Genomic DNA, 11,879 nt, shown 5'->3' on the forward strand with positions numbered 1-11,879 from the left:
CAGTAACTAAATTAGCATAAATTAAAAAACCTTGTGTAAACAGGCAAGATGGCGGCAAGTTCGTCGGAAGAGTCGCTCGCCTCACTTTGTAGAGAAGCGGAGCAACTGAAAGTGAAGATAGACGAGGAGAAGCAGAAAGTTAATGATCTTCAACGTAAGTTTTGGACTACCGATGTGAGGGCATGATCGATATTCTTTTTAGCCAAATAAGAAACATTTTTGTTCGCTAGATCAAAATGATCTTTATGCACCAGGTGATCTCAAAACCATTCAGATGTGATGGGACATTTTGAATGTATGGCGTTCTGCAGTACAGTTTACTTACTGCTACCTTTGGCATTCATCATAGAAAACTTAAGGGTCATGATGCTGATAACTGTAGTTATAAACTGCAATTTCAACTGTCCTTTTACTCGACATGTCGGTAGATGAGAATATGCATAGATCTTTCAGTTTTGTATTGTAAAACTACTTTCTAAAAGATACTGAGTCACCCATCGTTGTCACACTATAGAAACTGGGAAACGTAAAGTCTCTGTTCGAACCTAGTGGCTCCCGTTTCCATAAGAGACTAGGAGTACTTCTACTCCTCCCTGGATGGGATGCTAGTCCATCACAGGGTTACCCCCAGTGCAGTGACCCCACCAGGGCTCAAACCCAGACCACTTGATCCAGAGTCCAGCATGTTAACCATTAGGCCACTGCGCCTCCCATAACTTCAATGTAACTGCTGCATAAAACTTAACAATAGCCCTGGCCCTAACTTTTTTTACAGCAAGGCCCCCAAAAGTGTGACCACTTCTAATTTATTCACATTCTTTCGTGCAGATTTAATCCAATCAGAAGTCAACTGCAAGCTATCCACGGCTTTTGATTGGATTAAATCTGCACGAAAGAATGTGAATAAATTAAAAGTGGTCACACTTTTGGGCGCCTTGCTGTAAATGTTTATCTCTTTTTCAGTAAAAGATGTTTCTCAGAGGGTAGACGGCCTTCTTCTTTCACCTCTCAAAGTGCGAAGGATTCTTAAAGGCCATCAAGGAAAGGTGCTGTGTTTAAATTGGGCACAGGACAGACGTCACTTGGTCAGCAGCTCACAGGTATGTTTGAGACAGCAAAACTAAGTCATATAAATTTTTGTACACCATAGCAGGATTTTGTAAAAAGGACTGTTGCCACACAAACAGCTGTTGAGAAGTACGTCTGGCAGCTGCAAATTCCTATATTGTAGGTAGAACAGATGTACGTTGGGTGTCAACACATTAAATGAAAAAACAAATTAACTGTATAAAATTAGTTACTAAGTAACAATATTATAATAATTGAAAATACGCAACTGTACATTATCTTTGAATCCAAGAGCATTAACTGATTTTGTATTATATTTATTTACCAGGATGGCAAGGTGATTGTCTGGGATGCATTTACAACTCATAAGGTAGGATCACAAACTGCTTTTCAGTTTTGCCATATTTTAAGTTGCAGTTTTCAGCGATATGCGAACTCTGAAATTCAATCCTCAACCAACGGTTTACACTTTTTGTTGCCAACAATCATGGTTCAGTTAACGGACCTCTCGGGAAACTGCAGTTTACTTCAACTGGGTCCAAAGGTCATGTCTGTCAGTTGCGATATTTATTTGGTAGATTTTGTTCCATTTTGTTTGTTTCTGTTTTTCATGGTCTGTCGACTGTCACCATAATTATAATTGATGGCAGGAAAAAATGGAATCGTTAGTTGGATTTTGAATTTCAGAGTTTGCATATCACTTAAAACTGCAATAAGTAAAGTGTTAACAAAATTCCGAACAATGTAATAAGTAGTTTGTACAATATCTAGGTTTTTTGTAGTATGGCCGCACTTGCATTTATCATATCTAGGGTGTTTGAACAGTAGCGGTAAAACTCTTTTAATGTAAGGTTATTCAAATATACATTGGCTTTGAGACTCAAAATGAGAACTAAATTCAGTGTGAAAGGCCTAAAAACTGCAAAGTTCTTCAAAACAACAACAAAATCGCTATTTCCTCAAATTGCCACATGCCACAATTTATTGCATTATTACCAAAATAATACAGTACTGTATTTTCTATCTAAGTATTGGGCCTTCTGAATTATCTACTAACATTTATGAAATTAAATTCTTATCTGTAAGGAGACCAGTGCAGAAAAATCTGACATCAATAAGTTATCACTAAATTGAGAATTTTTTTAACATTGACAGGAACATGCAATTTCCATGCCAACAACGTGGGTCATGGCTTGTGCTTATTCACCATCAGGCAACATGGTTGCATGTGGGTAAGTTGAAATGAATTTTCAATCAAAATGGATGGTGTAAAAGTGCAAGCCCAGCAGATTCTCTGGTAATTTTTGGGTGGGGCTGTACCACTGGGACTCTGAAACCCTTACCCTATTCCGCATGTAGACCAGGTTTATCTGCACTCTGCAACCAAATTGCAGACTAGATGCTAAATTCCTACCTACCCTAGACTTGGTATTCTCCAAAAACTCTTTCACTGTTCAAGATATTTCAATTTCACATGTTAAATGTTAACTAATCCAGGACTAAAATGATGCCCTGTTGAAGACCAAAACTCTTGACTTCTATACCCTGTCCCAGACTAATACAGATTATACTCTGGCGGTTTGGTGGTTTAAACCAATTTTGAGTGTATTAGTTCATGTTGTTTTGATTTTATTAATCTTTAATTTGTCAAACTGTTGCTGTCTACCGTTCTAGGGGACTTGACAACAAGTGCTCACTGTTTAAACTGAGCTTTGACGATGAGGGTGCCACTAAGAAGCACACTGTTGCCATGCACACCAGCTATATGGCTTGCTGTACATTCACCAACTCCGACCAACAAGTAAATACCAGTTTATTAGCACTAAAGTCAGACTGCGTGTAAGCGGCACTTAGTCATGATCCGAGCAACATACATTCAAAACTACTACCGGTAACATTTTTAACCTCGCATAAGGGCGAGTATAAGCACCCACCCCCATCAGCGGCCACTCCCATAAGGGTGGGCGCTTATTTGAGGTGGGCACTTATTCAAGGTTGGGCGCTTAATCAAATAAATACGGTACTACAACTGTAACTCTACAGAAAATTATTGAATGGGGCATTGTGTGAATGAAGTTATGTATTACTAAGCATTTTTCTCATTTATTTGTTTATATTTAGCACTGTTTTAAGATATGGGGTAAAATGAATTATAAGAATATTGTCTTTGTTAGATCTTGACAGGCAGTGGAGATACCACCTGTGCATTATGGGATGTGGAGTCGGGACAGCTGCTACAAAGTTTTCATGGTCATTCATCTGATGTGATGAGGTACTGAGTGACAATAAATCTAGATTCATTTTAAATAATTTAGGACTTCGACAAAACACTGACCCCCTACTGTCCACCCTATAACTATTAACAGGAAAATACAGTAGTTTTTCATTTTCTTTTTCCTGATAATATTTAGGGGGTCAGTTGGGGGTAAATAAATAAATCAATCAACTTTGTTTTACGAGGGTTGCACATAACAGTCTTTCGACTGAGGGGGGTCAGTGTTTTGTCGAAGCCAAAGGTTGTTGAAGCCCAATGATTTATGTTAATTTGCTCGTGACAGGCATGTGTGGAGAAACTTTGTCGCTGCCCCTAGCGCCAATGGCGTATAGGGCAGGCAGTAAGTAAGTAATAATTAATGTAAAATTTTATATAATAAAAGTCAGGACTCTTGTGAAATGCATTTACCTATTATATGACAATTTCCTCTGAAAAGTATAAATTAATAAAAATTATAATTTGTGATTTTTTTCATTTCAGTCTTGAGAACTCTCGCATACATTAGTAATGATCATGACACTTGTCTAATACTACTTTTGTTCTTGTAAACAGTGTTGATCTTGCACCAACTGAAGGAAGGAATATATTTGTTTCTGGTGTAAGTACTTTTAATAATTGCAATTACCAAGTCAAGCGAATGTTCTTAACCAATTTAAGTACATGTTCCAGAGCCTAGTAGCCTGGTTCTTGTCTCTCACTAAATCACATTTAATTGATTTAAGTGTACAGAGATTCAAGTCCATGGATGAATGTCATGATCAATCAATTTTTTTTTCCTTGTAGGGATGTGATAAAACAGCCCTTGTTTGGGATATCAGGACTGGTCATGCTGTTAATTCATTTCAGACACATGAGGCTGATATCAACGGAGTAAGGTACATGTCAGTGTTCAATAATGATGATGATAATATCATATTTTGAATGAAGTTTATGAATAGTTTACTTTGACAGACATTGTACTATAAATTATTCCTTTTCCTCATGAGAGATCACAATTAGTACAAATTTGACAAAGTTTCTAAACATTTATGTGGGAACTCAAAAGCCTCCATTCATGCTAATTTTACATTTTTGTTAGGTTTTATCCAAGTGGAGAAGCATTTGGCACTGCTTCTGATGATGCTACTGTAAGTATCTCAATACAAAGTCTGCAGTTCCAATTTATGCATATCAAGCATTAACCAAAAAATTACTTTTTCAGCTATCATTAATTTGATTTTTTTGGTTTCAAGGGAGTGAAATTAATAATAACATGTCAACATCTCAATTTGCACTTTATTTCTGCAGTGCCGTTTATATGATTTAAGAGCAGATCATGAGCTTGCAGTGTACTCTAAAGAGCACATAATTTTTGGAGCGGCATCTCTGGACTTTTCATTTAGTGGTGAGTACTCATACTGGAGCCTGAGGGAGTTTTAATTTTGGCATAGTTACTCCTCTTCTAACTATGATTTGGACAGTGTTGGTTTGTGATTCTCTGAAAAAGACTATTCCCTGACCTCTTGAAATAAAAGATCAATGCTACTTGCTTTACCACATAAGGTGGCTGATAAATATGGTTTTCAGCATTTTCCAGTCCTACTTTGATTGCTCACTTCTACAACTCTTTATCAGTTGTGATTACAGTAATGGTATGAAACAAATGCCCAATGATCGGTCAACAAGTTGTGATCATTTTCTTGACATTAGATGTTACCATAGCAATAGGATAACCTATTTAAACACCCTTAATTTTAGCTTTCAGTGCTAATTACTCAAAAATGAGCTTGGTGACCCCCATTTTGTATTATCCAGTTATAATCAGCATGTCATGATACAACTTTTGGCAAAGTTAAAAAAAAATCTATCAGAGGCGTCCAGAGCCACCTAAATATTTTGAAAATTAAGGGTGGCTCTGAACCCCTCTGATATAATTTTTTGTTTGACTGTTTGTTTTTCTTAAGGGAGATTATTGTTTGCTGGCTACCATGACTACACCATGAATGTCTGGGATACATTGAAGGTAGGAAAATCTGAAATTTTTATGCATGATAACTCAGGCTGATTACTATTAGTCTTCACTGTGATTTGGCTGATATAAGGATCAAAATGTATTGATGGCAAATCAGTTTTGGCTGATATAACCAAGTCAATGTACAAGTTGCCATACAAGGAGTTTGCCTGTAGGTATCCTTACATATATTCATGGGTGGAGAAAAGCGTTTCAATTTATCTTGCCCATAAGAGGACACCAAGGTTTCTTTTTCTCCAGGATGTCACTGCTAACTAATTTCACTGGCTGAAAGAGAATTTATTAATCTGGCTGAAATTTCACAAGAAAACAAAGACTTAAGTAAACTTTTAGAGCTGCCAAGGCCAAAAAGTTAGCTGGGCTTGTTGATGAGCTGGCTTAGTGTTTTCTTAGCTACATCTCTGTTTTCTAATCATTCACAGGCTGAGCAACTATCTGTGTATTATGCACATGATAACCGGATCAGCTGTCTAGAGGTATCCCCAGATGGGACGGCTGTTGGTACTGGAAGCTGGGACAATACACTGAGAGTAAGTTCATTTTCAAAAAGCCAATAGAACAAGAATGTTGCTTGCCTGAAGTCATATTTTAGATTCTTGCTTGCTGTAACATTTTTATTGATTATCATGTGGTTCTCCTTGTTTTCAGATTTGGGCCTGAACTGCAGCCACTCACAGCACTGACATTTATGTTCTTAATGCATATGAGGAATCTTCCATTATTCATAAAGCCATACATCATTAGCACTGTGATACAGGGGTGGATCCTGAGGGAGGGTGCAGGGTGTGTGCACACACCCCTCTCCCCTGAGATGACCGGCTTTCTAATACAACTGGTATTCTGAAAAAAAATAAAAATAAAACGCCATTCCTTAGTGGTGCACCCCCTCCTAAGAAAAATCCTAGATCTGCCTCGGCAGTAGTGTTTTTTTTTTTCTGAACAAAAATAAAAACGTTTCCAATGAAATGCAACAGAAACAAAAAAAAAAAAACAATTTCTTACCTACTGTGTGGCCCAGGGCCCTTTTACATAGTACAATTCTTTTGTTTCACGGATTGTTTTTATTTAATATCCAAGTTATAAAAATGTAATATTTTTATGTATATTATTTAAATTTTCCAAAAAATGATTTTTGATATTGAGATTTGTGTCAAAATTTGATTAAGAGAATAAATTAATATAATTTGTAAAAAATAATGTAAATACAAAGATGTGCGATTTTGTTGAGATGTATTCGAATTTAGCTTTAGGTATTCTATTATTATTTTAAAGAATGGCGGTAATGAAAGTGTAAATTCACAATGAAAAATAAAGCTACCGTTTCAAACTTGATATCGCACAGTTTTCACTGTGAACTTTTTTTGCTTTGCCCACACCATTCATGTCAGACCTTTCAGGTTCACATAATTCTGTCAGCCAGAGGTAATACCAAAATGTGGGTTTACCTCAGCTTATGAACTTGTGAAGTTTTTCTTTGTTTTGGAGTTATTGTTTTCCAGCTCAACATCACTTCAAGGTTCTTTCTTGTCTTGTTGTTGTTGGTTGTTCTTCGTTTTATGCCATGAGCCCAAAAAATTGTTTAAAATTTCCCAATATTGACTCCAAAATTTTAAAAGGGTACTGATACCCAATTCCCCAACTCCTCCAAAGAAATTTGTTCATGTTTGGCCAATGCGTGCCATTTTCGAATGAAAGATCTGAAGCAAGAGTCAAGACAGAGTAAGACTGGGAAGAGGCATGCGCATAGGGCACATCAGACTCGCAATGATCCACACTTTCGGCACTTTGCCCCTTCTGAAAAAAAAAAAAAAACTACTAACTGTCTACCACGATTTCATAGCACTGTCTATCTTTAAATGCATGGCTGACCTATGTGACTGTTATCGGTCTCTCTGCACGCATTGCAGACCTATGATACAAATATTTCATGCAAACTTGAACCAAAATTTACTTCTCCCAGATTTACTCTTTACATTTACTGTAATTTTACCCTCAGTAACTGACACCCTTAAATCATCTAGACTTTCCCTCGCCCCCATTACTGCGCCTGAGTCTCTGAGATGGAAAATGGCAAACGTTATTGCATTTATACTCTAGCTATAATAAACCTGATATTACACACAGTTTTTGATTGATTAGTTATTCAGTATGTAAACAAAACACCATTTGAGTCCCTTTTTCTGGTCATTTCTTTTTATCTCCTGATAGTTCGAACCATTTTAGATAGAAAGAATCTCCAATGTTTTACTGTAACCATGCAGTAATGAAAAAATATATTACAATTACAAAATGCTTCACAAGTTCTGTAAAATGTCGGGGTGTTTATTTTTTCCAAACAAATTACACAGAGTTGGTAACAAATATAAAATGGAAAATGAACTACTGTTAATAGCAAAACAAGGTCACTTGAAGCGCATAAGCAATCAATATTTCATTGACTTCTGATTCAGCTTACATATGGACAAAAGTGTAAACCACTTTGACAATCTATGAATTGTCAACAGTAATCTATTCTGATTAGTTAGAGCAGTTTTCACTTGAGTGTAGAAAGTAATTCGCATTTGCTTTGGTTTTTCATCACTATGCTTAGTGATTGGTTTAAAAAACTCTCACCACTTCTCATCCAATTAGAAGTAAAACCAAAACCAACAAGACTTGCACACAAAACACTGGCTACATATATTTGCTTCCAATTTTGATTGGTTCACTGGATCATTTGAGTTCAGAGTGATTACTTTGGTTTTGATTTTCTGACACTCGATTGAAACTGCTCTATTGTATAACCATGCTTGGAAGTTGTTTAAAATAAACCCTCAGTAACATAATTTTTATGTGGGTGGTCATAGTGTAACTTTTAAAGGTGTACTGCCATATATTTTGACCATATAGTTTTAGCCTTGCAAAAGAAAAATTTGAGACGACGAGACCGCTGAAATTTGGCTAAAATTTTGCGAGACACATTTTTTGAAGGACCATTCACCACCCTTAAGTTGGCATAAAATTTTTAAGGTAGGATAGATACATTGTATAACATTAATTTTAAAGACTTATCTTTGTTGAAACCTACAAACAAAAAAACTGATGGAGAGTATTTCCATACTTTTTTCCATTTTACAAAACTACAAAAACAAACCCTTTTATCTAGTATGTAACCAGAAAAATATTTTTCTTAATAAACCAGCTGACCAACAGAAACAAACCCCATTCTTTCAAAGCAAACCACACCAATGATATAAAAATAGAGATCTATAATAATTTCATATTAACTTTTTAAGCTTTGGTTGAAATATCAAAATAATTTTGACATCATCAAACATTTTTATTAGAAGTCTATTTTACTGAATAACACAAGTTCTAGACTGAACACTTTGTCCGTCCTGCACATCTGTTCCTTTTGGGTCTGACCTGTGTCCTGCAGAAGCCTGCACTGAAGCCAGGTATGCTTCCCTATGTGACCGCGGCATGTCATCAGAATAATCACTTCTTGCAGGAGAAGCTATTCTATCGTCGACTGCCTGCTCATAGTAGTTCTCTCCTTGTGTTGATTTGAGGGGTTCTCTAAACGATGTATGTCTAGCTTTTCGCGAATGGCGGGTTTTTCTCTCTCTTCTTTCTCTATCCTTGATGACTTGTTCCTCGTCAGTGGAATCTGTAGATGTCATTTTTCTTCCTCTTTTTTCACTTGTTGGCTTCCTCTCATAATGAACGTCAGCTTCAGTGGTTATCGTCCTCTGCCTGTGCTGTCTGTCCCTTGTAGCTTGTTCATTCTGCCTTGTCTCCTCCTCAGAGTCATCAGACTCTGATGACTCTGTATCCTGGTCACCATCTGGCTCCTCTGATTCTGAAGGTGTCTGGTCACCATCAATCCCTCTAGCAATCAGCTGGTGGTGCTCCTGTCTTGAGCGTGTCTTCCCTACTCGTTTGCCTTTTCCGACTCTCTCCTTTGTGACTGCAGCATCACTCTTTACGCTGTCAGCTCTCAAGGGTGGCAGCCTTCCGTTTAATTTTTTGGACAAAACCAAGTGGCATTCTAAGGCATTGGCAAGTTTGCTAACAATTCTGTTGTTGTGTTCAGGATCCACCTCTCCTGTTGTTGACAGGACTGACAAGGCTAACTTGTAATACTCCACAGCTTTGTCATACTCCTGTCCAAGGAAGCTCACTGCTGCCAAACCCTCATAAGCTTGCCACAAGCCCCTTTTATCATTGGCATCCTTTGCTGCTTGGATTGCATGTGTAAAACTCTCTCCAGCCTTGTTGTATTCTCCGAGCTGACTTTGTGCAAACCCCATATTACAGAAGGCCTGTCCTTGGGCTGCTCTGTTGGACAGTTCACCTAACACAAGCAAAGTGGAAAGTAATGTTTAGAATGCTTTCATAACTTCTGGTTAGCAATACGAAAATAAAGATGGCATAAGTCATACTGAAACATGTTTTAATTTAAAAACTATGATAAGACTTTTAAAAAACATGTTTTGGTATAACTTATGCCATCTTCAGTTTTTTTGCATTCATCTCAGTAAACTAAAGATGTCATTAGTCATGCTGAAACATGTTTTTAAAAAGTGTTATCATATTTTTTAAATTTGCAATGTTTAGAATGAGTTGCCAGTTTGGCTGTTTATACTGAAAATGACAGTTTTGATTTTTTGTCTTCACGGCTCAAAAATTCAAACTGAATTGTGTAATTAAGTTATGCTGTTACAGGTGCTCCTTTCTATTAATAATTAACATTTTTTATTATTGCACTGGTCTGAAACATTTTGTACCTGACTTGGCTTTCAAATGTATTAAAGCTTCTGGTTGAAATCAATATCATATAGTACTAATTCAAACAAACTTCTGCCTCTTTCAAAATCCTCTTTATTATTACCAGTAGTTGAATTTTATGCAACAACAGTGAATGTAAATACTTAAGGGCCCACTGACGGATTTCTCACGCGTTGCTAAGGTGCTAAAAGAGCGCGCGCTGTATTGCCTGTACGGGTTACTCACGCTATCTGTACGCGCCAGATGTGCAAAAAAATTTCCTTTCGAGCACTTCTTCAAACTCACCAAATAAGATGAAACAATAAGAACTACCGAAAAACTTCCTGACTAATAGTTGACTTCACATCTGAGAATCAGTCAGATTAAATTGAACCAGGAAAAGCAGTTTTTTTACACATGCAAATAATCTCAAAAGCGTACGCGTACAACTAGCGCGCGCACTGTTCTCTTGTCAGATGAATTACGCATGCGTTAACAAAATGATTTCCGGTTTGCAGAAAAAATCTAAATACTTGGCGGTCTTTTATTTGATTCACTTTTTTTCGACGTTATATTTTTCCGACCTGGGTCGGGAACATAACTAAGTATTCATTTGCTTAAATCATTTTTAATAAAAATTTTATGGACAAATCAATATTTTAAATCTCTCTAAAAAAATTATTTTCCATAATGAAATGAAACCCATACTTACCAAGATACAAAAACAAATAAAGATCATGACACTATGAATGATTTTCTGATAACATGCAAAACATCAAAAAGTTTAGACTTTTTCTTTATTGGTCACGTGATCATGGGCGTGGCCCGATGACGTCATATTTACGTTATGGACTTAGTATAAGATTCAACCATAACTAAACAAGAAAAATTGCTAAAACTATATAACCGTGAATGTCCCTAGCAACGGGTCCAAATATATACGTCAGTGGGCCCTTAAAGGAGCAATGTCAAAATATTTTCAGTCATGTTTCTGATTACTTCCAAATTGAAGAAAACCTCAAAATAATAGTTTTGTAATGTAGAAAAACAACAAAGGAGTAGTAAAAATGTGAAAATAACCAAGGAGGTTTCGACTGACGAAAATCAAGACAGATTAGGAATGAAAACTTGAAAAAACTTGCCAGTTTTTTCAAGATGTGTTGTCCATGACATAGCTCCTTTAACCTGATGGAATGTCCTTATCAGGGGTGTCATTTAGGGCTGTTACCCATAACACCTGCTAGGGCTGAGTTCACTTGATGTAAGTTATGGATGAAGATGTTGATTGGTGTTACGATACACTTGTGAACAGAATGAAATGCTATGGGTGATAACTTCAATGTAGCAGCAGCTTAAAAACTTAATGACAGCCTTGATTTCATGCCTGACTTTCAAAATACATTGAAACTTCTGGTTGAAATCAAATTATATTAAATTAAAATAAACTTCAGTCTCTTTCAAAATCCTCTTAGTAAGTAATTACCAGTAGTTGTAAGGGCTGGTTCTCACTAGCGATGTAATAGGAAGCGGAGTTGAAGTTGAAAGCATAAGGAGCCTAATTACGAGACTAGTAGAAATCAAAAATTGGAGTCGCAATCCTTATCAGAAGAGCGACAGTATTAGAATTGAAAGGATCAGTAGGTTTCCTTTTTCTTCTGATTCCACTTCAGATCTGCTTCTGTCGTTTTGATTTCCACTAGATCGTTAGGTTCTTACCATTCCGACTCTGTTTCTGATTCCGCTTACCTCCCTAGTGGGAATCAGGCCTAACTACTA

The 11,879-nt window shown here is 36.6% G+C and overlaps 2 protein-coding genes and 1 pseudogene across 3 annotated transcripts in view; 2 read left to right on the forward strand and 1 right to left on the reverse strand.

Moving 5' to 3' along the window:
- The window catches only part of LOC144662593 (uncharacterized), a 55,666-nt pseudogene that overhangs the window by 27,932 nt on the left and 15,855 nt on the right, over nucleotides 1-11,879 (forward strand). The gene's annotated exons all lie outside the window — the stretch shown is intronic.
- Nucleotides 45-6,554, forward strand: LOC144663002 (guanine nucleotide-binding protein subunit beta-5-like). Its single transcript, XM_078523934.1, has 13 exons — nucleotides 45-154; nucleotides 964-1,100; nucleotides 1,397-1,438; nucleotides 2,224-2,300; nucleotides 2,743-2,869; nucleotides 3,243-3,340; nucleotides 3,896-3,941; nucleotides 4,127-4,218; nucleotides 4,422-4,470; nucleotides 4,631-4,727; nucleotides 5,287-5,345; nucleotides 5,777-5,884; nucleotides 6,003-6,554. The coding sequence occupies exons 1-13, from the start codon at nucleotides 49-51 to the stop codon at nucleotides 6,012-6,014; spliced, it is 1,050 nt and encodes a 349-aa protein (XP_078380060.1). The 5' UTR covers nucleotides 45-48; the 3' UTR covers nucleotides 6,015-6,554.
- The window catches only part of LOC144628839 (uncharacterized), a 5,267-nt gene continuing 1,121 nt past the window's right edge, over nucleotides 7,734-11,879 (reverse strand). The window contains exon 2 of the mRNA XM_078487326.1: nucleotides 7,734-9,690. Within this exon, the coding sequence (XP_078343452.1) occupies nucleotides 8,690-9,690 (1,001 nt within the window). The 3' untranslated portion in view covers nucleotides 7,734-8,689. The remainder of the gene's footprint in view (nucleotides 9,691-11,879) is intronic.

Source organism: Oculina patagonica, chromosome 1 (assembly GCF_052425735.1).
Source record: "Oculina patagonica isolate OP01 chromosome 1, crgOcupat, whole genome shotgun sequence".
Lineage (NCBI taxonomy): Eukaryota > Metazoa > Cnidaria > Anthozoa > Scleractinia > Oculinidae > Oculina > Oculina patagonica.